General features: G+C 35.8%; 6 protein-coding genes and 1 non-coding gene across 7 annotated transcripts; 2 read left to right on the top strand and 5 right to left on the bottom strand.

Moving 5' to 3' along the window:
- Positions 1-3,035: 3,035 nt before the first annotated feature.
- On the top strand, positions 3,036-3,108 carry TRNAA-CGC (transfer RNA alanine (anticodon CGC)). The gene has a single exon. It is a non-coding gene; the product is annotated as a tRNA-Ala (tRNA).
- A 4,252-nt stretch (positions 3,109-7,360) lies between these two features.
- On the top strand, positions 7,361-9,053 carry LOC149376133 (phosphoglycerate mutase-like protein AT74H). The gene is made up of 2 exons (XM_089606665.1): positions 7,361-7,947; positions 8,471-9,053. Exons 1-2 carry the CDS (start codon positions 7,464-7,466, stop codon positions 8,917-8,919), a joined length of 933 nt encoding a protein of 310 aa, XP_089462791.1. The 5' UTR covers positions 7,361-7,463; the 3' UTR covers positions 8,920-9,053.
- A 923-nt stretch (positions 9,054-9,976) lies between these two features.
- On the bottom strand, positions 9,977-10,489 carry LOC149376132 (uncharacterized). The gene has a single exon (XM_089606666.1). It carries the CDS (start codon positions 10,487-10,489, stop codon positions 9,977-9,979), a length of 513 nt encoding a protein of 170 aa, XP_089462792.1.
- Positions 10,490-11,016: 527 nt separating this feature from the next.
- On the bottom strand, positions 11,017-14,025 carry LOC149376131 (glutathione synthetase, chloroplastic-like). The gene is made up of 12 exons (XM_089606664.1): positions 13,669-14,025; positions 13,191-13,360; positions 13,031-13,106; positions 12,831-12,961; positions 12,615-12,737; positions 12,432-12,512; positions 12,263-12,343; positions 12,108-12,177; positions 11,863-11,984; positions 11,642-11,781; positions 11,370-11,562; positions 11,017-11,281 (listed from the first exon to the last, which is right to left on the bottom strand). Exons 1-12 carry the CDS (start codon positions 13,999-14,001, stop codon positions 11,158-11,160), a joined length of 1,644 nt encoding a protein of 547 aa, XP_089462790.1. The 5' UTR covers positions 14,002-14,025; the 3' UTR covers positions 11,017-11,157.
- An 869-nt stretch (positions 14,026-14,894) lies between these two features.
- LOC149376130 (uncharacterized) lies at positions 14,895-15,814 on the bottom strand. Its single transcript, XM_089606662.1, has 2 exons — positions 15,752-15,814; positions 14,895-15,687 (listed from the first exon to the last, which is right to left on the bottom strand). The coding sequence occupies exons 1-2, from the start codon at positions 15,812-15,814 to the stop codon at positions 15,079-15,081; spliced, it is 672 nt and encodes a 223-aa protein (XP_089462788.1). The 3' UTR covers positions 14,895-15,078.
- A 98-nt stretch (positions 15,815-15,912) lies between these two features.
- Positions 15,913-19,822, bottom strand: LOC149376129 (uncharacterized). The gene is made up of 12 exons (XM_089606663.1): positions 19,698-19,822; positions 19,562-19,602; positions 19,368-19,471; positions 19,147-19,224; positions 18,809-18,891; positions 18,395-18,446; positions 18,086-18,175; positions 17,849-17,917; positions 17,618-17,719; positions 17,128-17,196; positions 17,000-17,056; positions 15,913-16,244 (listed from the first exon to the last, which is right to left on the bottom strand). The coding sequence occupies exons 1-12, from the start codon at positions 19,766-19,768 to the stop codon at positions 16,158-16,160; spliced, it is 903 nt and encodes a 300-aa protein (XP_089462789.1). The 5' UTR covers positions 19,769-19,822; the 3' UTR covers positions 15,913-16,157.
- Positions 19,823-21,248: 1,426 nt separating this feature from the next.
- Positions 21,249-24,455, bottom strand: LOC149376128 (sodium/hydrogen exchanger 1-like; the record flags this gene model as incomplete). Its single annotated transcript, XM_089606661.1, has 13 exons — positions 21,249-21,706; positions 21,786-21,866; positions 21,945-22,007; positions 22,107-22,245; positions 22,880-22,981; positions 23,061-23,161; positions 23,265-23,331; positions 23,417-23,463; positions 23,572-23,766; positions 23,855-23,901; positions 23,991-24,050; positions 24,144-24,241; positions 24,343-24,455. Coding segments are annotated over 13 exons (1,413 nt in total), but the record flags the coding sequence as incomplete, so codon positions are not given.
- Positions 24,456-24,462: the final 7 nt, after the last annotated feature.

Raw genomic sequence — 24,462 nt, 5'->3', positions numbered from 1 at the left:
AACCAGAAATATAGCATCAACATGGCATATAGATATCAACATTTATCTTTTTTTTTATATATTTATTTATTTAGTTTTCCACTCAGTTTTTTATTAGAACCAAATATTATACTGCGGAGTTTAGCTTCTATACCTCCGCATTTTATAAAACAATAAACCTTTTACTAATGAGACCAGAAGAGCCATAAAAAACCAAAATTTCCAATCACTAATACCATAAAAATATCAACTCCTTAGAAACTACAATGGTTTGTGTGATTACGAGGTTGAAACTGAAAGACAGACAATGAGACAAAGCACCGACGAGTAAATATCACTAATTAATAACCATACTCTTCCTCTGCACAATCGGTCTCTTAACACTCAACTTCAGACACTGTAATGATCGAGGGACAGATATGCCTCGTGACTGACGAGAGACGCTGATTCAAGTTCCATTTTCCGTTCTTTCTTCTGCAGATATGACAAACATCTTTAGAATGTCAATCAACTAAAGCCATGAAATCAAATAGAGTATAGTAGTCAATTTGAAATATAAAATTGTCAAAATAACTAATATTTATTTATCTTGTGAAATAGCCAATAAACCATATTAACCTACTTGAAGAGACAATAATATCTTTCATTAACTAGCAAAACTGCCTGAGATATAGAATTGAATATGTGAATCCAATTGAAACCACGCAACTTCATTAGATGCAAAATAACGGGAAACAAAAGCATCATCACGAAAACCAAATATACACGCATATACCAATATATTCCTCAAAATAAAGCAATTAAAATCACAATTTCATCTTCAAATCTTTTGAGGACGCATAAATGGCGATTTTGATATTGAGGAGCGGTAATCTTTGAAGTCTTCAAATCCTAATATTCTTGACGAGCGGTAATTTTCGCTTACGAAAAAAGCTTTTCCAACCCATATTTCTATCATTAATCCCTCTTATATAGGCTAATATAACCAATTAATATTTACAAAAAGTTGGTTACATAAGCCACCTAAACTATAAGAATTGTAAATTAGTCAACATTTGGTAAATACTTTCTAAATAGCCAACTTGCATACGTGACAGCCTATTAACTACCTTTTTAGATGTTTGGCTGGATTAAATAAGTCTTTTACTAATCTGTTAATAAGTTAACTTGGCTATTTACAAGAAATTAACGAAATGTGTTTATATCCCAATTCACTATAACCGTGTGGCTATATATAACTTAATAACCCTAATATTTAAGCCTCATATTACTATTATATCCTAGAAACCACGGGTTTTAACCGATATTAAAGACATCAAAAATCATACAGTCTCACCGAGAAGAAGAGGAAGATCGAGCAACTTGGATCCTTCTCACGAAAGGCAGCATCGAGTTTCTTGTTGCCATAGCCCAAATACCGTATTTAAGCGACTTGTGAATTTAACTTGGCATTTTCAAGGTCTGTAAATCGGCAACATTATATTGCTCTATGCACACAATTGTTTCTTGTAGCTAATACATACCCTTTAATTTATTGCTTAGTGGGGAGGTTGGTAAGAAAGTTGTACGACTTATGCACTGCAGAAGCAGATTCATCTGATCATTATTATTATTATAATTTAAAATAGGTTCAGCTGAATTACAATGTTCGGATTAATATAGCGTATTGAAGAACAGAAACATGGAGTTGTACTAAGAACACATCAAAACAAATACCAGTCAACTCGATTATAGCAGGAAAAAAAATGAGACGTTAAAGCTAAAAGGTAATTAAATTATACCGCGTCGATTTTTTTTTTCGCCCGCCATTACCAGCACACGGCTCATCCTACGGGAACAAGAAACGAAGATCACGATATATGTACACCTAATATGTATTATATATATTGTGTATGTGTGGACTTTATTTTTTGCTTGAAAAATAATACTATGTACTACAGTCATACTAAATATTCGTCATATAATTTCTCAGATGTTACACAGTACTTGCGAATCCAATATAATAATTTTTTTTTATGTCTCCCGACATAAATGAATTCAACTTGTTCACGAGAAATGGACTTGAAATAATACTAAAACTGTTTATGAAAAATATATATCATTACCATTTTTCCTTCAGCTTTTATTATATATCTGATTTTCTTTGGTTACTAATTAAAACACCATTCTATTTCTCAGTCTAAAACCCTACAGCCTATTTCTTTCGTTCCTTTATCCAGAGCGATAAATCGATAAACCCCAATCAACCGGCACCACCGTAATTAAACTTTCCACAGAAACAAAACGGAATAGAGAACTAGTTATGTCAAGTGATCTCTATCACTATGGCTCGAGGATCCCAAAAAGTTCTGCAGATTCATTGTCAAAGACTAAACTAAAACACCAAATAAAAAAGGAAACAGACCTGCAAAGAGCGATTACAGATCCGAAAATCCGTGTGGCACTGCGTGGTATGAAATAGTCAAACTACTAATCATTCAAATATAAGCGGTTATATAGCCAAATAGAACTTAAGTTTTTGCAAAATAGTCATAGTTGACAGTTTTTGCAAAATAGTCATAGTTGACAGCTTTTGCAAAATAGTCATAGTTGACAGCTTTTGTAAAATAGTCATAGTTTGTCAACTATAAGCAAACTAACCTTAATAAGATTAATCTAAACTGGATTAAATTTAATCACAACGAACTTTAAAAACAGAATGTAAGCTTTATGAAGGCTGGATTAAAATTAATCGAGACAAGATTAAAAGTCGTAGTACTCTCAATTGACTATTTTGTTATACATAATAAAACTATGACTTTTTTGCAAAAGTTATAATTTGAATCGGCTATTTCATATCATTTTTCCTAAAAAAAAAACCAATTAATTGAAATAACTGATATATATTAATAGTCTTTGATACCATTGGCAGACAGACGGTAATCACATTTATTTTTATAAAAGCTTTATATTGAAATGAACATAAAAAGAATGTCTTATTTTGCATGCACATATGTATTGGCTATATCTCGGTATTTATAAAGAGTTATAATCTTATTTACAAGAAGGAACATCAAGGGGATGTAGCTCATATGGTAGAGCGCTCGCTTCGCATGCGAGAGGCACGGGGTTCGATTCCCCGCATCTCCACTTTTCATTTTCATTTTTGTTTTTGTTTCTCCTCTTAATTGTCTCCTACGATTTCAAATCGTCGTGTATGGATGTAGTTGGACTAAGCAGGGACAATGAAATAATACTATATTGACTGACAATTATCCAAGCGCCTCTCAACATCATGGATCTTTGATTAATTATACTAAATGAAAAAAAATACATTTGACATTATGCGTTGGTAAGGATATATAATAAATGAATATACTAGTTGACTTGATAATAATCTCAGCCTTACATGGATCTCTAACTAATTATGGCCTTTCATAGACCAATACAGATCTTTTTTTTTTGTGTGTCATTTCAATTAAAAAATATAAACTAATAATTAAATAAAATGATAACATTCTTTATTTTTACTTATTATAAAAAGAGGACAGAGGATCCGAATTCTTCATAGATCTCCAAGTTCAATAGTATTTTACTTATTATTTGTCTCTTTCTATTCTTTGACTAACATGGACAATGGAATGAAATTATACTATATTAGCTGACAATAATGTTTTTTTTTTTAATTTCATATTAGATCTCTAAATGATTATACTAGCAGGAAAACAGTCGACATTAAGCATTCGTGAGGATGTATCTAATAAAATAAAACAAAATTATATTGGTTAACTATAATCTCAGCAATCAGCATTTTACGGACAACTAACTGATTATGCCCTTTCATGGGCGTTTTATACCACTCTTAGAAAAAATCAGCCACAAAAAAACGTTTTTTTTAATTGGGCATGAATATTAACTAGGATGATTCTTACAACTATTTTTTTTTTCTTTTTTACATCTTTAACTCAATCTGTCACAAAAGGAATTTCGAGTGATTTTGGTAACCAAATTTTAAACCGGTTGATTATATAAAAAAAAATCAAGTTAACTAACTGACAACAACAATCCCCCCTTTATATTCAATTATACCCATCATTTTCGACGTGTCGGTCTCTAACCACAAAGTTAACCAATCACCCAATATGATAACTATATATACTCAACTTTTCCAACATGTAACTCTAATAAACATTGTCTATGTGATGACGTTATAAAAGATCAACTGAAAGCAACCTCTTTGAGTTTGTCCAGATATCATTAAGCTGGTCTCTGTATATAACGTAATATCCTTTAAGTAAACATAAACGAAACAGCATTAGAAACCTCTGGCTCGAGAAATAAACAGTGCTTATCCAGATGACTCTGAGAGAACGTGAATATAAAGTCAACTTTTCCGGCTGTTGCGTGTGAGTTTTATGTCATGATGGAATAAAGTGGAAATTTCGATAATCGTTTTTCATATTTTGTGGGCTGGTAATTTTAGACAAAAATTTGAGTAAGATTCGGAATTATATAATATTTGTCTATTTGTATTCTTTGCGGAAACGATATATTATCGATTATTAGTTTACCAAAATCGGAGCTAGCTAACCTAATAATACCCGCGACAAGTCGCTGCTATTCTTGTGGTTATCCAAAAAATCTCAAATAATGAGCGCGAGGATAAACCCGCTCTAATGAATAGATGAAAATAGAAACAACCACAACAAGTCGCGGCTGTTTCATCTAAAGTCGCGGCTATTTGTCGTGGCTATTCTCGAAAACCAAAGTTGTGGCTGTTGCCACTGTTTGTTGTAGTGGCTATGATGTATGAAAAATTTATGTTCAAAGTATGCTTAAAGAGACTCATCCTGGTTTCTCGGACGGGCATCTCACGGAAGTAATGAGTTCCGCACACGCTTTGGGCCTCGCGAAAGTGCCATCTGCCGCGCGGCACTGATGCAGGAACTTCCTTCCGCGTGTCAGACGAAAATGGCAGGGTGAGTCTGCACATGTCGGAAGGCATATAAAGCCGATTTGGTTCGTTGCACATGGTAGGATTTGGTTCGTTGTACGTTACCTAACGTTGTAGTGGGAGTGTTTTAACTTTTTTTTTTATTTAATCTCAGCTGTTAGATCATCAATGGTTATGATCTGGACAGCTGAAAAAATTTAACCGTTATTTGACCGTTGACCCTCCGAATTTACATAAATCTTTAAATTTTAACCCACTTTTTATTTCTCCTATAAATACATCTGAATTCTAATATTTAAGTTTATACTTAAGTTTATAACATTTTTAGTATATACTTACGTTACTAATTTAAATTTTTTTAGATAATTAAGTTTATATAATATTTATTATATACTTAAGCTAATATTATAATTTATTTTAGATAATTAAGATTATAAAATATTTAATATATACTTAAGCTAGTGTTCTAATTTCTTATTTATATAGTTACGTTTTTATAATTTTTATATCATATACTTAAGTGTGTTTCTTAAAACTTATTATATAGTTATGTTTTAATTATAGTTTTTAAAAATTTATCAATAATTCAGTTTACTTATTAGTACATTTTTTTAAGATTTTAACAGTTTAGTCACTTTCATTTACCATTTAGATTTGATTTTTTAATTTTTTTTAATTCTTTGTTGGAAGTTAATGGAAATTCATATTTCCATTAAGCTTAACGGAAATTCCATTTCCAATAAGCAATGGAAGAAACCAAAATGACTAATGGAAATACCATTTCCAATAAGAAATGGAAGGTGGCTTATTGGAAATGAAATTTCTATGTCCTTCCAATTGCCAGGATGAAAAGGGACACATTAATTGTGTGTAAATACATTGTTGTGTGAATGAGGTGAAATGCAAGAGTTTCACATGGAGTGTGAATGAACAAGTGAGCTTATATAGTTAATTTGTGCAAAAAAGATTAAGTTCCGAAGGGTGACCTAGTTTTGTAGAGGGGCAATGATTTAGAGAAGCCCAAATCCCCCACATGCGTACCGCCTTTGGCCCGGTCTGGCTTGGACTTGTCTATGGTAATTCTTTTTTTTTTTTTTGCAAAAATCACTTCTGAAAGTTTTAATTCCACAAATTACTCTTTTGTTATATTGGGAATTAAATTAAAAGTTGTTGTAACCGTGCAAATTAATGCTACGGATTACACTTGAATGCAAAAACGTATTTAAACGTCTAAGCATTAAGGCAGAACGTTTTGCATTGTAGTTATCAGCATATTAATTGGTATTAGGGAGTATTAATGTTGAATGGTTTTGGTTCAAACTTTCTAACCTAAGATTGAGTTGGCATATATAAAGAGGCTCATTCTCTCATTCGAAACATATCTGAAATCTCTTTACTCTCTTAACTTTTCTCTACGAAATTGTCTTTGTATTTTTTCTTTATAGTTCTTGTTCGCCGGAGAAGTTATGTTAGTGCAAAACTCTCTTCATTCCGCCGTTGTATCCTGGAAAATAAATTGTTCGTCGTTTTCCAGCACCCGTGAGAGAGCAATATTACTTTAAAAAAATCGTCGATGGCTTCTCGGTGTTCTTCTTCCTTTCCTTTTGTTTCATACTTGTTGTTCTTGTTTTTTATTTTCTGCCATAGTTTATTTTATTTTATTTCTTTGATAGTTTGTCTATTTATTCCCGCAAAATAGATATCATTTAATTAATGTTTACATATCAAAATTATGAACAGCCTGTGCAATAGGGTTCCCACCAAGCTAATCTACGTCCTCATCCCATGACGACACGTAAAGGACGACAACGTATAATTAGAAAAAGAATGTCCATATTTCGTTGGTTCATCTTAATATTAATCGAAAACCCGGTAACATGCTTTGATGAAATGTATAACGTATGTTGTTGACCTTAAAAGCTTAAACCTCTTAAAATAATGCGCAATGAAATGGTCTTAATTAGCTAAACAAGAGTTCATTCCTCTTTGGAAAAGGTGTCATTGACTTTATCATATACATAATTTAATCACTTTTTTCCGATGGAAGTGGAACCATATGTGTTGTCCACGTCGATGCACATAAAAGTTGAACGGAACAAGTACAACCATTTTACGGATTTCCAATTCCAATCCATTAATGACAAAAATGGGATAAAAAACAAACAAGGAATTTTTTTTTTCCTCTCAGTTTGACGGGCATCAAAAGAAACACAAGGCTTGAAAAGGTTGATAATTTATGTATCCACGCAAACAAAACCAAGATAGGGTTTGCTTACTTGGATTCGACGTTTGTTTTGGAATGTCAAAACTCAAAAAGAGCTTGACACCAACGCAATCCCATCCTCTGCCTCGGCTCAACGTATCCACTGCGCGTTCAGATAATTTCCAATTAAGAAAAAGACAAAAATAAAAATAAATCAATTATTAAAAATTAGGTTTTGAAATGCATAAATACAAGTGTCGCACGAACACAGAGTAATTGAAAACGGAACAAAATCGAGAGAGAGATATCTGAGAGAGAGATCTGAGAGAGAGAGAGAGAGAGAGAGCAATGTCACCACCGAATCGCCATCATCATCACCACCGCCACGACAGACCTATGGCGCTTCCGAAGAGGATAATTCTGATGCGCCACGGCGAGTCAATGGGAAACCTCGACGGAGCAGCCTACACCACCACACCCGACAACCGAATCCCACTCACCGATGCCGGACTCGCCCAGGCCCGCCGCGCCGGGAAGCTCCTCCGCGACACGGTCTCGGTCGGCGCCGGATCTGCTGATTCCTGGCGCGTGTACTTCTACGTCTCGCCGTACGAGCGCACTAGGTCGACTCTGCGCGAGGTCGGCCGGTCGTTCTCGCGGCGGCGCGTGATCGGCGTCCGCGAGGAGTGCCGGATCAGGGAGCAGGATTTCGGAAACTTCCAGGTCGAGGAGGAGATGAAGGAGGTCAAGGAGACCAGACAGCGCTTCGGCCGATTCTTCTATCGCTTCCCGGACGGCGAGTCCGCCGCCGATGTCTTCGACCGCGTCTCCAGTGAGTCTCTCTCTCTCTCATCTCTCCATTCTCATTCCGCATTGATTCGGTATAGTCCGATCACAGATATAAAAATGTGTACAGATTTAGCATGTATACGAATATATAGATAAAATTGAATAGGAAATCAGGAACATGAAGAATCCAAGGCCGAGAAAAACCAGTCTTCGTAGAAGAAGAATTTCATCATGTCAGAAAAATTAAGTTACAATGTGTCCATAAAAAGGTCCCAAACTAGACTCAGTCTTGAAAGAAGAAGAAAAAAAAGAGTTTTTTTGGCACTGAGAACATGGAAATCCAAGGCGGAGAAAAAAAAAAGAATCAGTCATAGAAGAAGAATTTCATAATGTCGAAAAGTAGTTTACAATGTATCCAATATAAAGTTCACAAACCAGACTCACTCTTGAAAGAAGAATAAAAAAAAAAAAACAGATTCATGGAGGCGTGAGCTTTCTGAGGGCATGACAATCGTTGTGTCGAATAAATAAGTTAGAATGTCATACTATTATTTGATGATGATCAGGTTTTTTGGAGTCGCTGTGGAGGGACATCGAGCTGAACAGGCTTCACCACGAGCAAAACGACCTGAACTTCATAATCGTGTCGCACGGGCTGACTTCGCGGGTGTTCATGATGAAGTGGTTCAAGTGGACGGTGGAGCAGTTCGAGAACCTCAACAACCTCGGAAACTGCGAGTTCAGAGTCATGGAGCTCGGTTCCGGCGGCGAGTACAGCCTGGCGATCCACCACTCCGACGAGGAGCTCCGGGAGTGGGGGCTCTCGCCGGAGATGATCGAGGATCAGAAGTGGCGCGCCGAAGCCAGCAGAGGAGACTGGAACGAGAAGTGCCCTTGGTACCTCGACGGCTTCTTCGACTCCCTCCCAGACTCCGACCAAGAACAAGAACAAGAAGCCGATGATAGCAACGGCGATGTGGTAAACGGAACCCAAATTGATGGAATGATTGCTTGAATACTTATGGCTTTCTAATACACTGTAAATACACAACTTGGCAATGCAAATGAAGCCGGAAAAAATGAGAGTTCGTCGTATTTATGTAAAGAATTCAAGCAAATTTGCAAGATAGATAGAGATTTTCATACTAACTAAGCCGCTTGAGACGTGTGAATTTGATTGGAAATAGTTGTTAGTAAATTTTTTTTAAGCAAAATTAACTTTTACAATTACTAACCAAAAATATTAAGCAACAAACAAATACTTTGGATCATACGTTGGCTATGAGTCTTTTCTGGTTTGGATGCGAGGGCTTTTTTAACATGCTTTTTTTCACCATTGTAGTATGTTAATGAGCAACGACAAACATAAATCATTATCTGGATTTGTAATCATAAATATATTCATTATTGTCAACAATTACCAGTTATTAACTTCTGCAATTCGAATGCAAAATTATCAGAAAACACTCGAACCCCAATGTTCTAAAACATGCATAAACGACTTTTAACAGATTATTTCCTAATATCTCCAACATCGGTTTGCTTATTTCATATTATTTCCTAATATTTCCAACATTAAGAAAGCTTTAGAACTCATGTCGTATTCTTCGTGCAATAGCATACACGAGGTGTTAATCCATAAAAAATAAAAAAAAATATAAAAAAAATATAAAAAAAAAAACCTTTGATAATCGGCTTCGTCGTCTTTGTTTTTCCTTATAATTATTTTTTAGTTCGTCCACCGCTTTGAATATGCTAGAACATTTTTTTTCCACTTCAGAGCTTTTTTTGTTCTTCAGAGCATTTAGTGTGTTGACGATTAGTCTTCAAATTCAAAATCAATATTCATTTAGTTTGTTGAGTGTGAACCCTTGAAGTTGGCCTCTTTAATCGCAATATTAGTTAGTATCATTTATTTCGTTCTTTTCTTTTTATTACGAATATAAATTACAAACCGCGGGAAATATGTAGACGGGCATTCGAGTCCTAATTCTTTGGGAAATAATGGAGTGTTACGTAGTTTGCAATTACAAGTTTCAGATTGGCTAGAAATCTACACCGCGTATATGTTATTATTGTAGAAGGTTGGATCGTTCCTCCCAGAGAGCGGAAAGTCTACGTTCATGGGCGAGCAGAGACTCGGCTCTCTCTCTGGCGGCCTCGCAGGTCTGAACAGCGGCGCTGCACTTCTCTGCTTCGCTCCGGTAGTGCGACGAGGCAGCTCCGGCGAGGGAGACGAGAGTCTCTGTGCGTTGCAACGTCTCGTTGGCCACGGCTTTGAGAAGGCTTAGCTCCTCCGCCGCCAGACCCGCCAAGTCTGTCTCTACACCGGCTTTGCCACAGACTAAGGCCAGCGAAGAAGTAATTGAAACCAAGTTCCGTGTAAATGTCAAAACTAAAGTAGGAAAAGAGGATGTACCTTTTGGAATGATTTCAAACAAGGCGTCCGCGGAGGAGCAATCGCAGGAACAGTTTCGGCAAGGACTTTGAGATTTGAATCTCAGTGTGTACATTCCGACAAAGCTCACACAAAACACTACCAACAACAGCACTGTCCTTGAAGCTACTCCAATAAACTGACCCATCTCTTTTGTTTCTTACTCTCTCTCTCTCTCTCTCTCTCTCTCTCTGTGTTCTTCGAAACAGACAAATACCCTCAACTTTGATGTTTATTTCAGGGAAAAAAATGAATATGAAAAAGAACAGTCTCGAGATCTGTGTCCGATTCCTATGGAAAAGTGTGCGACTGACTGCCTCTGAGGATTCAATCCCGGTACAGTACTTTCGATAAAAAAAAAAAAAAAAAATCCCGGTACAGTACTACAGTGTTGAAAGAAAGAAGAGATTTATATAGGTTTAGCAGAAAGTAGAGCCACTGATTAAAAGTAGATTCTGTTTCTTAAAGTAATTCGGTGTTTTTCTCTTGATTTATGTCCTTATTTGATGCCTTTTGTTTTTTTTAATCGTAATTTAAGGGGGCAGTGAAATGATTGTGTTTTGGTTTTAGAATAATAGAGATCTACCAATGAGAAGGCGATGTGTATATCTTCTATAGTATGATAGTTTACATGCTTGTCAGTTGTCACTCCCGTGTAGACTTTTATGCGGTAAATAATTAATAAAAGTATTCTAGATTCTTTTATTTATTCAAAATCTGGCAATCCAAGTATAGTTCAAGAACCAAAAGATATTGAGAACATTACATTAAAATGCGTTGTACCAGGATTGATAGATAGAAAAAAAAAATGATGAATCAGGTTAAGTAAAGACTGTCTAACACCGCAAATCCAGCAGCAACTCCGCCTTCATCGGACGAAGATATCTTTGTTCTCATCAGATAACCGCTCTGCTCGTTGATTATCACCTTCTCTTTGTTCCTGCGCAATATTTTAAAAAATTTGCAACATTTTCATCAGCATTGATTGATCACAAAATCGTCAAATGTACTACTACTAAATTCAGTACCTTAGATAAGTTCCGTATATCCCAAGCTCTGATATCGCGTCGTCTTTGTGACAAATCCCGTCTCGCATCAGAAACGTTGCAGAGGCTTTGGGGAAAATCCTCTGCATGAGAATATACGCCGCGTCTTCTTCGCTGCCTTCCTTCTGAAGCCTCGTCAGAGTTTCTTTCACGTCGTTTCCGTAAATATTGTTCCCTGAAACTCGCAAGACGACAGACGTGTATCAACTTCGAGAATATATTATGAGCACAGACAATCTTGCGATTTTTTTTACCTCCGCCTTCTCTTTGGGGTTTCATCACAAACAGCTCCGGTTTCTCGACGGCTTTTTTCACAATTTCCGAATCATCCAAACTCCATAAACCCGCGAAGCAGCTCCGTAGTTTGGCAATGTCCTCTTTGTTGTCGAGAAACCTGCTCTCTCAGACACAAGTTTCTCAGCCATACTTGGAAAACTCGATCCGAGCTCTTAACTCAATATAAGGAACTATATACCTCTCGAGCACATTGGGTTTTGCGAGTTCTTGCTGAATCTTCTTTGTGCCCGTTAGATGATAAGATATCGACGGACACTTTACGGCCGATGACTGCTCAACCACTAGCCGAGCCCTCCATTCCTACCCGTTCCCAAAAAAAAACCCAGGAAGTCATATATTGGAGTTTAAGATGTTTATTTTAACAAGGTTAGCAATCAAACAATGCAACCCAATGAAGAAAAGTTGAGCAAACAGTAATTGTACCGATTCTGAAGGATAGTCGGTGGGCGTATACCCTGCTCTGAAATACACAACTGCGATTGTTTGGCCGTCCCTGAAGATTTAATTACTTTTAGACACTATATTTGAAAAAAAGATTAGAAATGAATGTCGTTATGTCTATTTCCGTAGCTACATACACGACCAATGTTCCATCGGCCTGAAGCTCTCCTTCTGCATCGATTTCCGCCAAAGTTTTCCGGATGCTTCTTATTTTATGTGTATTGTAAAAGTTATGGAATATCATCTTAATTCACTTAAAATAATTGCGGCGTTGAAAAGAAGAGTATAATGAAATCAAAAGGATATCTTTCTTTTAGCACCAAGGAAAGCCAATGTTGATCATACATGTTACGTTCATCGGGCTGAACCACAACCATTACCACGGACCTAAGAAGTAAAAATGACTAATGAATAAGTGTCTATACCATTGAAGAAGCATAGAGAACATAAGAAAATGAATTGGAAAAAACCAATTTTTGAAAGCTAAACCTGGGATTATTGTACTCAGTCCAAGCTTGAGCCAATGCATCTGCAAACTGGGTCACAGCACTGTTGCTAGGAACTCTTTTGGGGTCCAATTGAAGTGCATCTCCATAACTATCCAGTAAACTCCTGGGGTAAAAAAATACCGTACATTATTCAGCAAGGATAACAGATGCCAAATCCAATTTGGTCAAGATTACAAAGGAGGTTTTCCTAATCAACCTGTGGAGCTCGGTGACGAGACAACTCAGCCCGGGAAACGAAGATGAAATCGTGTTCATCTCTATTTGGAGGAGACTCTTGGTCTGCTCATCGAGCATATAATCAGAGCGATGTAAACCCAGACGTATCTCCTGCACGAACATTTGAACACCTTGATTATTTTCACCGTGTAACAATTTTCTTAGAACGGGTACGATTACCTCTTTCTTGTTGAGCTCCAGCATTTTGGAATGAATGTCTAGAAGCCTCGCCGTAAAGCCGTCAGTTTTCTTGGTTCTGAAGATTCGAGAGAATGTATCATAGCATCGATATCATAGACGGAAATCAAACTCTCGGCATCAAGCACTGAATTGATAATACCTGGACAATGAATCCTGAAGAAACTTGGCATCCAAACTGACTCTGTCAACGAGCTCATTGAAAATCGGGGCTACCTCACAAGCAAGCTTCCAGTGAATCTCGGGGAACGGGGTCGGCAACAAAGCAAACGGGGCGTGAACAAGGCTCACACCCGGTACTTTCCCTGATCGCTTTCATTCATAACAAGAGCCTAACATCAACCTCACAACTTTTAAACTAAGCATCTATCGATTCCAATACAGCATTACTCAGCCAGAGCTAATACACAATGAACACATTGTAGCAACGAGACTCGGAGCTTATACACGATGGTCAAGAACAAGAACTCGTCAATTGACACAGATCATCTGAAGTTAAATGTTTTATATAGTTTAATGTGTACTCAATTTTTTACGAAACTAAACATTTCTTGTAATCGGAAAATCTCTTGGCCATGAAGAGAGCTAAATAGAGAGGGAGAGATATATAGAGAACAAACCTGAGATGATTTGTCGCCGACGACAAGGCCATGGAGAGAGCTCCAGACGAGAGAATCGTAGACCATCTCGTCCAAGAGGTTTTGATCGATCCCGTGGAAACCGGACATCGAAATTCCGCCGTGAGTCTCCGTGGCTTGGGGTTTTCCCGATTGCGACACGCGATTTCGAAGGAGTGGGTTGGTGAGGGAATCGTTGAATCGGAGACAAGTGTTGGATGATTTTGATTTTGATTTTGATATTGATTTGAAAGCGAGATTAGTGGTGGAAGAATTGGATTTGGAGTAGAGGATCTTCTCACTGTGGACTGTGAAGGCCGTACGACAATCACCCATTTAGATTTAGACCACCTTTCTTTCTAACTCGCAATTCAAGTCAACTCAAGCACTTATTCACCAAATTTTTCTGCTGACCTGGCATGTTTTACTAAGCTAATTGTAAATGGATTACTATGTATGTTGTATAATAGTTGATGAAATTTCAAGACGACCTCATAATCTGAATTTTTTCGGTTTTAAAAAATTTAGTCTAATAATCGATTCAATTAATTCCAAAACCGAAATTCGGTTATCTAAATATTCGGTAATTCAATTTCTTAAATTCAATAATTAGTTTTTATATCTGATTTTCAAAATTCGATTATCTGGTTCTTCAAAATCCGATGATTTAGTTTTAAAATCAGTTTAAAGAAATTCGATTTTTAAAGTGATTAAAATTCATAATCACTTTAAAACTAGTTTTTAAATCCATACCCGGCTATAAAATTATTATGATAATCAAAATTCGATTAAAAGTGAATCAACAATCCTGCGTGATTATTTATTTTTTATTTTATAAAAATAAATATCCTGTATCCGATTTTTCTAAAATTTAAAATTGATATCCGGTTCAATTTTTTAAACTGAATCGATTATCCAAATTTCGGTTATACAACATGGCATCGATTTTCGGTTTTACCCGATTTTCGATTCGATTTGTTCCATAATATATGAATGCTTAAAATGTCAGCTAATGATATTTTAAAATAAAAATAAAAATAACCTTCCGACTTCTCTTAAAAAAAATGTATATCTTGCTTTTCGGCTGCCAGTATCCAGAAATAACAAATCCTAACAGAATTTCGTGAGGTGGATATGTTTGTAGCTTGTTTAATTTTTTTTTCTCTTTTTTAATAACTCGGTGAAATTTAAGTTCAAGTATAAAAATTGCAAATGGATAAATGTTGGTATATGTCACCAATTTAAATCACCAGTCAGTATAAATTATTGATGATGACAATACTTCAAACAAGAGTTTTCTACAGAAAAAACTTTCTGTATTACAATTTTATGGCCTATCTTTGTGTGTCACAGCTTGTCTATAGACCACACGATGTTCATACTTCATAAACACATGAAATGTTAAAATATATATCAATTAGTATTCCCAAGCATATCAGTCTTGTCATCGAGGTTAGAAGGAGCCTTGAGAATCGGACGTAGAGGCTTTAGCTTGTCCTCGTCGTTATGGAAAGAGTTCAACTTGTCGAACGACCCAATCTTTTTCCTCTTCTTCATGATCTTATGTATCTCTTCAGCTCTGTCGTTTATGCTCACCATTTTCTTCGGAGCCTTTGGTCGAGCCGATGATTCCTCGTTAGCTCTCTCTTTCTCATTCTCAACCCCGTCTTTCTCTCGGTCATTTTCCAGTAAAGTGCGAAGAGAAGAAGAGGAAGGGTTTGAGCGTTTTTGAGGAACGGTCTTCTCTGGTTCGGTTTCGGCGCTTGAAGTTCCACGGGCCGTCTGATCAGGTGTAGTAAGGTCGACAGGATTTCCCAAAGTGGATTTTTTGACGGCTTGTAAAGCTATGCTTTTCATGACAAAGTCGAAGAGCTTGTTGCAAATCCCTACATGTTCGGTTTCTTTCCGATCCATTTTTTTTTTGTGTGTGTGTGAAAAATAAGGGCAATAGTAGTTTGATTTTTTTTTTTTTTTTTTTAATGGGAATTGGAGAGATGAGCTAGTTTGGAGGTTACAACGATGCTATTCTTAAGAATCTTGGATTTAAAGAGCTTTGAAGCAAAGCACATTTCTTCTGAGAACAAACATAAAAGAGCCTGAACTTCAAAGGAAAACTTTTGCTTGGGATAAGGCATTGCTTGGAAGGCATAACCTACTACACTACTAATTCAATGGGAATTCTGATATAAGTTACTAAAATAAAATATCTTCGTCAGATTATTTCTTAACACATGATTTAATCAGACATTATCCCAGAGTAAACTCGTTTATTAACTTCGATAAACCAAGAACGAAAGGATTTTGAAAGATTGGCACTGACAAAAAAAACTCACGGACGATTTCAAAGCCACGTGACTAACTGGCCATCGAACCGGATTCGTCAAAATAGCCTAGAATTATATCAGAATGAACATTTGGGCCGATACGCAAGTCATTTTAATCTTCAATGTCAAATAAATTCAACAGTGAGATGATTGTGCTCAGAAAACCATTTAGAGCGATATCCGTCCACAGAGACGCCAGTGCGCGTCAGTATGAAAGAGCGATTTCTCAAATACCCAGATATCTTTTACCAGAACCTGCGGACAATGGTAAATTTATAAATAACTAAAGAGAATATTTTAAAAATATCTAAAAATACACTTTTGTCCCAACTTCGGAGAGAAATACCCTTTTGAACAAACTCATTTCACTTTCATTCTCTATCTTCTCAATCCCTCATTCGGTCTTTCACGCTCAATTCCAACGAGATATAACTAAATTCGATGAGATACGAGGGAATCCGACGAGCTATGATAACTTAGAATGACAAAATTTCACGTGAATTTGACTTTTTCCGTTTAAAATGTCAAAAAATATGAATTTTATCGTATAACATCGTACATTATCGTACACTATCATACGGCATCGTATATAATCGTACGTTATAATTATAATGTACATTATAATTTGTATGAATTTTATCGTACATTAATATAAAATTCATTTTGGGCATTTTAAATGGAAAAAATCAAATTCATGTGAAACTTTGTCATTCTAGGTCATCATAGCTCGTCGGATTCCCTCGTATCTCGTCGAATTTAGTTATATATCGTCGGAATCGAGCGTGAAAGACCGAATGAGGGATTGAGAAGATAGAGAGTGAAAATGAAATGAGTTTATTTGTTCAAAAGAGTATCTGTGTCCGAAGTTGGGACAAAAGTCTATTTTTAGATATTTTTAAAGTATGAGGTCTAATCTCGATATTTTGTTAACTTTTAGGTCAATAAAATGAAATTTCTCTAACTAAATTGGCTTAGATACAAGGCGATAGTTTAAGTTACTGACACCATACCTCTTTAGATTTATCACCGGAAACTACTTTGCCCATTAAATCATAAGCTTCAAATCTCTGTGGAGTGGAACAAAATGTTACGTTATTATAAAATTACTATCAGTTTAAAGTGATGCAGTTGATTTTACCTGCTTTGTAAGAAACTCGACTGTAAGCTGACAGAATACTTTGTCGACATCATTTCGATCAATGCCAATCTGGAAAAAAAGGGAGAGAGCATTAAGGCTATAGCATATTTGTTTCCAAAGGAAACAAGATTGTTATCAAATTTTTGAAAACCATTCAAACACTATTTTATGAAATTATAAAATGAAATAAAATAACTAATCTTAGTTTTGATAGCTTTGCTGGAATTATACTCCTAATTCTACTACAACAATTAATCGAAATGTAAACAAAGGCCTGTTTTCCATCACAAGAACAAGCTAACGAATTTCTAAATCAGTAACTAACTAGTGAAACACAACCCTATTTACAACTCTCTTACTATACAAGCTGAAAAGGAAATTACAGTAGAAGCTTAGTTCCAGCTATTTTCAAATAAGCAATTCTCTTAATAATTACTAGAAAATGGAAAACAAAGCGATGGAACAAAACGGGAAATTATTTATAGCTTACCAGTCGAGCTCGCAGTGTCCGAATTTTTACAACTGGTTCAACCATTTCCCAGTAAGCCTTTCTCCATACAGATTCTCTTTGTTTCAATTCATTCTTTAGTGTCTGCAAACAGGGAGAGAAAGTCTCGGAACTTACAAGATGTTCAATTGCCACAAATTTCATATTAAGAGAGAATATCAACTTCAAATGATGTAGAGAGCATTGAAAGTAAAGGGAGAAGAAAAATCATACAGAAAACATCCGATCTGTAACTATCTTTCTCAATGCACTCTTGTCTCCATTTGCTATGAAAGTGTTAATCTGCAAAAAAAATATATGAATAACTCAGAAGAGGTAAACAGATACGTTACAATGACAAAAACTGAAAGAAAGCTCGAAATAAACAATCTCCCGGAAAATTGACAATAAGTGACTTGGAGGCCAAATTGTCTGTCTACTAAACAATATTTCTCAGTTTTCTCTTCAAACCTCTTTGTACATCTCTACTGCCTCTTTGTAGAACATCTGCTTTGAGTATCCAGATTTTCTTAACTTTGCAAGGCAATATGCACTTTTAAGCTGCAGATTTAAACGAAAAGAAAATCATCAACATTGGCAATCGGTCACGATGTGGAATAGTAGAGCTTTCATAGAGAAAGTCTATATGAATGCGAGTCACGTACAATACACATAAGCAAATATACCAAATTTACCGAGCATGTGTAACAGCCAGAATGTAAAGATTTTTTTTTTTTTTTTTTTATGGAAGTCCACAATTTGCTCAGAGAATTGCAATACCTCAATAAGTATATCCTCTTTCGTTCTTCGCCAACCACTCATGGTAAACCATCTGGAACAAGAAACACAATGGGATCAAGATATCAGGACTGCGATGTACTACACACACAACAGCACCAAACAGAGAAAAATTACAATGTATCAAATTATTATTAATTAAACATCTCACAAAAGGAAATGATATCATGAAAGGGACACAGCTAGCCCAGAGACAGTGGATTTGAAAGGGGAGACTCTAATGTTACATTCAACAAACCAAACTTAAGTGGGAAAATTCACTTAAATGAAAGATGTTATATATACAAATTATTTAAATACTACTCAGAAACTCAAGTCTTAAATTGACGATCTTAAACTGAAATCCCCAACTTATTAAAACGAAAACGATAACAGACATTCTAAAGAAAGGCCAACCTTTTCCAGAATGGGAGTTTTTCACGAGGAACATATGGCTCGTAGACAATCCCAGGACTCAACAGGTTTACTCTAAGAGCTCCCTGCACGATGAACAACAATTTGCTTCGTAAAAACAGCTCACTCTGTCATAAATTAGCAGCTATATAACTTCAATAGATTTTATTAACAAAATATTCTAAGCAAGCGGTGACCAAATCGAATCCTCTGTTACACTAAAACAATTGAATTTGAATTAAAAAATAAGTTCAGCGTACCCGGACCATCTTTACAGAAGAATTTCTTTCTATCACGAACTGAGCTTAACCTTAATTTAAAAAAGGTAAAACATAGTGTACCATTTGTCGTCCTTGTGCAGGAACGCTCACTTTTGAAGCCGATCTTGTGTCATTCTTAAAGATTTCTAACTCAGCAGCCTGAAAAAAAAAAAAGAAAAAAAAAGTGGAAGCTTATAATCACACAAGACACAACAAAACATACTTGATCCGTATAGATTGCAACAAAAAATTGATTAGCAATACAAATAGGAAGAAAAGAATAGCTCACTTCCTAAACTCACCATTGCAGAGCGAATTACCCCAGCGCCTCGAAGAATCCAAGGAAGTGAATATTGATCCTTGAACATAAGAGAAGACATTTTCCTACAATTAAGTTCAGCCATTTCTGTGAAAACACAAATTTCTCGAGTTGTCAAGCATTTCGTTTATACTAACTCGTGAAACATGATTTGAAACGTCACAATTAAAATATTACCGTTCAAAATCCCATTCGAATTGCTAGCTGAGCTTCCAAGCCTGAGAATCCAATCAAACTCATGGTCTTAAGAATCATTACAAAAAATGTATAAACATGAAGAATTTGCAATTGAAAAACGAAGACTAATACTTACAGAAACGAAGACTGGCGAATCTGAGAAGCTCGATATAGAGACCGAATCGATTGTAAGTTTCTGAAAGCCATGTCTGATCAGGAACTAGAGAAAATCAGAATAGAAGAGCACGCAAAGTGGGGTTTTGTGGGTTTTGTTTTATTTCGATTCAAGGGTTTAGTGAAGTTTATGGTTAAATGGGCCTAAGAGGTTTAGGGCTCATTGGGCTGAAGTATGAGATATGAGATTCAAACTAGGGAAGGGACATTTCCTTAACTAAAATTTCGTTTTTTCGATGGGATGAGCGGGAAAATAGAAAGAAAGAGAAAAAATAAGAGATTTTATTGGAGAAGATTGTAGGTTGGTAATTAGTATGATGGTATAATAGGTAGATTTTTGTGTATCTCTCATTTGACTTTTGTTTGACCGGTCCTAGTTTGGTAAATTTTTGAAAAAAAATAGGAAAATGGAATTTTGCCTTAATTTAATCCTACTTTTGGCAATTTTCCTTCAAACTATCCGATCATTCAAATTGAATCACATTTTTTTTAAATTGCCATTTAAAACCCAAAGAAATTTTAGTTATAATCAACTCAAACTATCCAATCATCCAAATTAAATCACATTTTTTTTAAACTGACCCATTAAAATCCGAATCAATTACACAATAAAAATTGAAGTCATTTATTGAGTAAATCAACTTGTGTATATTGGTGATATCTTTATGTCTACTAAAAAAAAAATTCTAGTTTTAATAAAAGGGAAAATAACACATTTATACCATGTGTTTTAGTGAAATGTCGACTTTAACCTTTGGTTTTCAAAAATGTCGAAATCATACCTTCGGTTTACCGAAAATGACAAAATTATACCCTGAAACGGATAATAGTGTCACAAATCTCCCTTTCATTGATATTAACTCTTATATAAGAAAAACAAAATCAAATCCAAAACAGTATCATAACTTTCAAATTTCCAATTTTGAAATAAAAATAGCCTTAAATTGAAATTAAATAATAAAATTCATATCTCCCAAGAGATGACTTCATTCTGTGTTCGAATTGCAACTCTGAATCATGGGTTCTCCATTCGAATCTGTAATTTTGATGACTATCAACTGTCGATTTTAACCATTTTGCCTCTTTTTGCGTTCTTCACGATTAAGAGACTATTGTTTATTTTTTGGTTTTTAAATAAATTACATATATGACGCAAATGAATAAAGATAATTGGTGTTTACATATAAATATTATAGTCAACGTCAATGAAAAATCAATAAAAAGAAGATTTGTGGCACTGTTTTCCGTTTCAGGGTATAATTTTGTCATTTTAGTTAAACAGAGGGTATAATCTCGACATTTTTTAAAACCAAAGGTTAAACTCGACATTTCACTTAAACACAGGGTATAGATGTGTCATTTTCCCTTAATAAAATAACACATATAACCCATTCTTATAAATATTGAACAAATCGATCATCATACATCGAAATATTGAAAAACAACCTCATGATCGATTATATATATATATATATATGAAGGCCAAATTTTATAAAGTAATCAAGTAACGCATTACTATGATAACAAAACTTGTGTTTATACTTTCATACATATTATTTCCCTTTTACTTTTTAGGCACCAAAAAAAAGAAGTGCCGCGAATACTTTACACAAGAAAAAAATAATAATGAAGCAAAATCTCTACTTTTGAAATTTTCACTTGACTTGACCCTCAAGGAACCTCTTGAGGTATGTCGGGTGAAACGGGAACGATGGGGATGAAACCCCGGCCCCCAAAAACCGGCCTCATGAACTTGTCGTCGAACTTCCTCCAAAAATGGTGGACAGTCGTCGTTGGATCGCTCATCATCACTCTCAGCCGGCTTCTCTTGGGCTCGCTCGGCCCGCCTTCTTCCACCAAAAGCACCCGAAGATCCTCCATGCTTTGAGTGTCGGCCGCGTCAGAGATCGACGGATTCGAGTGACGCAACAACACCGCTCCGATCAGCGGCTTTGTTATCGAGCCAAAAACCTGTTCAAAAGAGAGAGATAGAAAGAGAGTGAGAGAGAGAGTTGAATCAACAATAATTCGATTCGGTCGATGCACTTACAATGTTGCTGAACAAAACGACGATTATGGTACTGGTGATCATCAACGCGCTATCGGCAGTTGAATCCTCGGATTCTGCAAACTGAAAATTAAAAATAAAAATTATGGATTTTTATAGATTTTTGGGTATATATAGAGTCGAAAGCATCGTCGGACTTACTTGGTTGTAAGACAAAGCGATTGTTACTGCGCCTCTCATTAGGCCCGCCCACCATATGATGAACTGAGACGCAAAGTGTCGGTCAAAGTTTTCGGATTAAGCCATGAAATGAGAAGAGCTGATCAGTTGTTTGGAGTAGATAATTGGGTGATTTTTTGTTACCTGTTTCTTGAATTCAATTTTCGTATTGTTTCGCCTCTGAACGCAGTTTTTTATGTTTGCGATTGGGAACAAGAACGCAGCCCTTCCAAGCAAGACTAGAAAGAACAGCGTTGAGCTGACAGCGATCGAAGTTCCCACGCTGAATTCGAGCGGAAATATACAAGTTGGGTCCCACATAGGAAGATTATAAGAGAAGTGAACTCAATAGAATAAACAAGGGAATTGATGATCTAGACTCAATATAACTAGAACTACTAATTAGTCTTAAATCATGAAAAGACTAGCTGGTTAAACTTAATCAGATCTAGACTTTTTGGACCATTGTGCCCTTAAAAATATGAGGCTCTATGTTTTTTCGTTGTAGGAAGGGTATTTATGTCTAAAGGCGGGACAAAAGTCTATATCATGAAATTTCTTTAAATAAACCAAAAATTAGCGATATAAGCAACATAAACATAAGCGTTTGCGTTTTAACCAACGTTTTGTAAATTTTTCGTATATTTCCAAAAACTTTTGTATATATTACGTAAATAGCCATATTTACTAGAAATTTACTCTGCGTTTTTTAATAATCTTGATAGCGTAAAAAGATTTACATGGCTATTTACGAAAAATTAACGAAACGTTGGCTATTTCAAAATTTCTAACGTTGGCTATTCTAACATATTGAGGTACCAAAAACACATTGACTATTTAGAAATTTCTAACGTTTCATATGGCTAGATAGCCAATAGACCCTAAAAATATTGTAAGAACAAAAAGATTGACAATACCTTGCTTTGCTGCTTTTCCATTTTTCGATATCCAAGGCATCCATCCCGACATAGAGAAATATGAAGGTCTCCGCGATGAAGGAAATCGTTGCGAAAGCGTGCCTGAAATCGCCCAAAAGAAAACCATCATTGTTTTTTTAATCTCTGTGAATCCAGATTTTCGTATAAAAGGATTCCTTACTTGGTTGTTATTCTCGAGCTTTCAGTGACGTTGTGCCATGTATAGTGCGACATGACTATGCCACAGAAGAAAATCGTGAGGATTCCGCTGAGATTTAGAAGCTGCAACAACGAATATCCATAACCATAAGTGATGACAAAAAAAAAGGAAAAAAAAAAAAATTGAATCCCAAATTAGAAATCTATATCAATCGTTTTGTCAAACCTCTGCTAACATGTACGATAGATAAGCCATGAGCATCATCAACGCAACTTCCCGATCCGTGGAATGCCTGTCGATGACATTACATAATGAACACAAAGAATACATATTTGACTACTTCAAATATCGGAAAAACATATAGTATGCAATCTTACCTTCCAAAGTACAGAGTTTTTATGATAAATGCGCTTATCAGACCTGCCTGTAACGATAAAAACATAACAAATATTAGCCTATATAAATCATGTTCGGCATTAGATCTTGCGACACTAACCAAAAAAATAATAGTAGAGAGTTTATCGGAACTTACTGCTACACCAAGAGCAGTGCTGGTGAATAAAAGGTAAAGGAAAGTCCACAATAGCTTCAAGGCTGTACCGGCATCGATATTGCTGATGTCCAGCGATTGCAGCGAATAGAAAAGCACGATGGAAGTAGCGTCGTTCACAACTCCTTCCCCGAATACAATGCTATACAGAAATGGTGTCTCGTCTTGACTTAGAACCTTTGACATGACCACAATAAAAGAAATTGGAACTTAAATTCAATAACAATAATAATAATCAGTCACCGAATAGCACGTGAATATCTACCTGTAGTGTACAAACTGAATCTGTGGCGGATAGTATAGCACCGACAGCTTCACAGAAATGACTTATAATTAAGATTACGAAATAAGAGCGTTATATACAAGGGAAGAGAAGTTCTAAAGCACATTTAGTTAGTCACCGAGATAATCTTTGACGTCCAGGCTCGAGATGCCGATTTTCTTGAACAGTAAAAAAGCACCTGTAATGTTTCGTGATGTGAATTGACTTGACTGACAAAAAAAAGCATCAAGTGGTTGAGAATATATTGTGTGCAGATCTCATCTGATCTTACCGAGTGATATGACGCAGAATGAAATCACTGTACCGAACACACCAAACAACAATATAGTAGTGAAGTTCTTGAAGAATTGCTTCTTCTTGACCTGGAAACTAAAGCCGAATCGGAGAAAACACGGTTAGAAGAGAAACAAACTCGAAGATCCAAAAATCTAGTAATGCGTGTCTGTGAAAAAAAGAGGTTCTGAACAAACCCGGCATTGAAGATTATTGGAGGAAGGAGATAGAGGAAGAACAAATCCTCGCTGAACACCAATATCTTCGAGCTGTCTCCTTTGCTTACCAACAGAACAATCCCTCCGGCGCACAATCCC

Source organism: Urtica dioica, unplaced genomic scaffold (genome assembly GCF_054948205.1).
Source record: "Urtica dioica subsp. dioica isolate 48M unplaced genomic scaffold, U.dioica_male_clone48M_v1_H2 Urtica_dioica_male_H2_contig_78, whole genome shotgun sequence".
Taxonomy (NCBI): Eukaryota; Viridiplantae; Streptophyta; class Magnoliopsida; order Rosales; family Urticaceae; genus Urtica; species Urtica dioica.
Note: the sequence above shows the minus strand (reverse complement) of the source record. Positions and strands in the feature narration are given on the sequence as shown.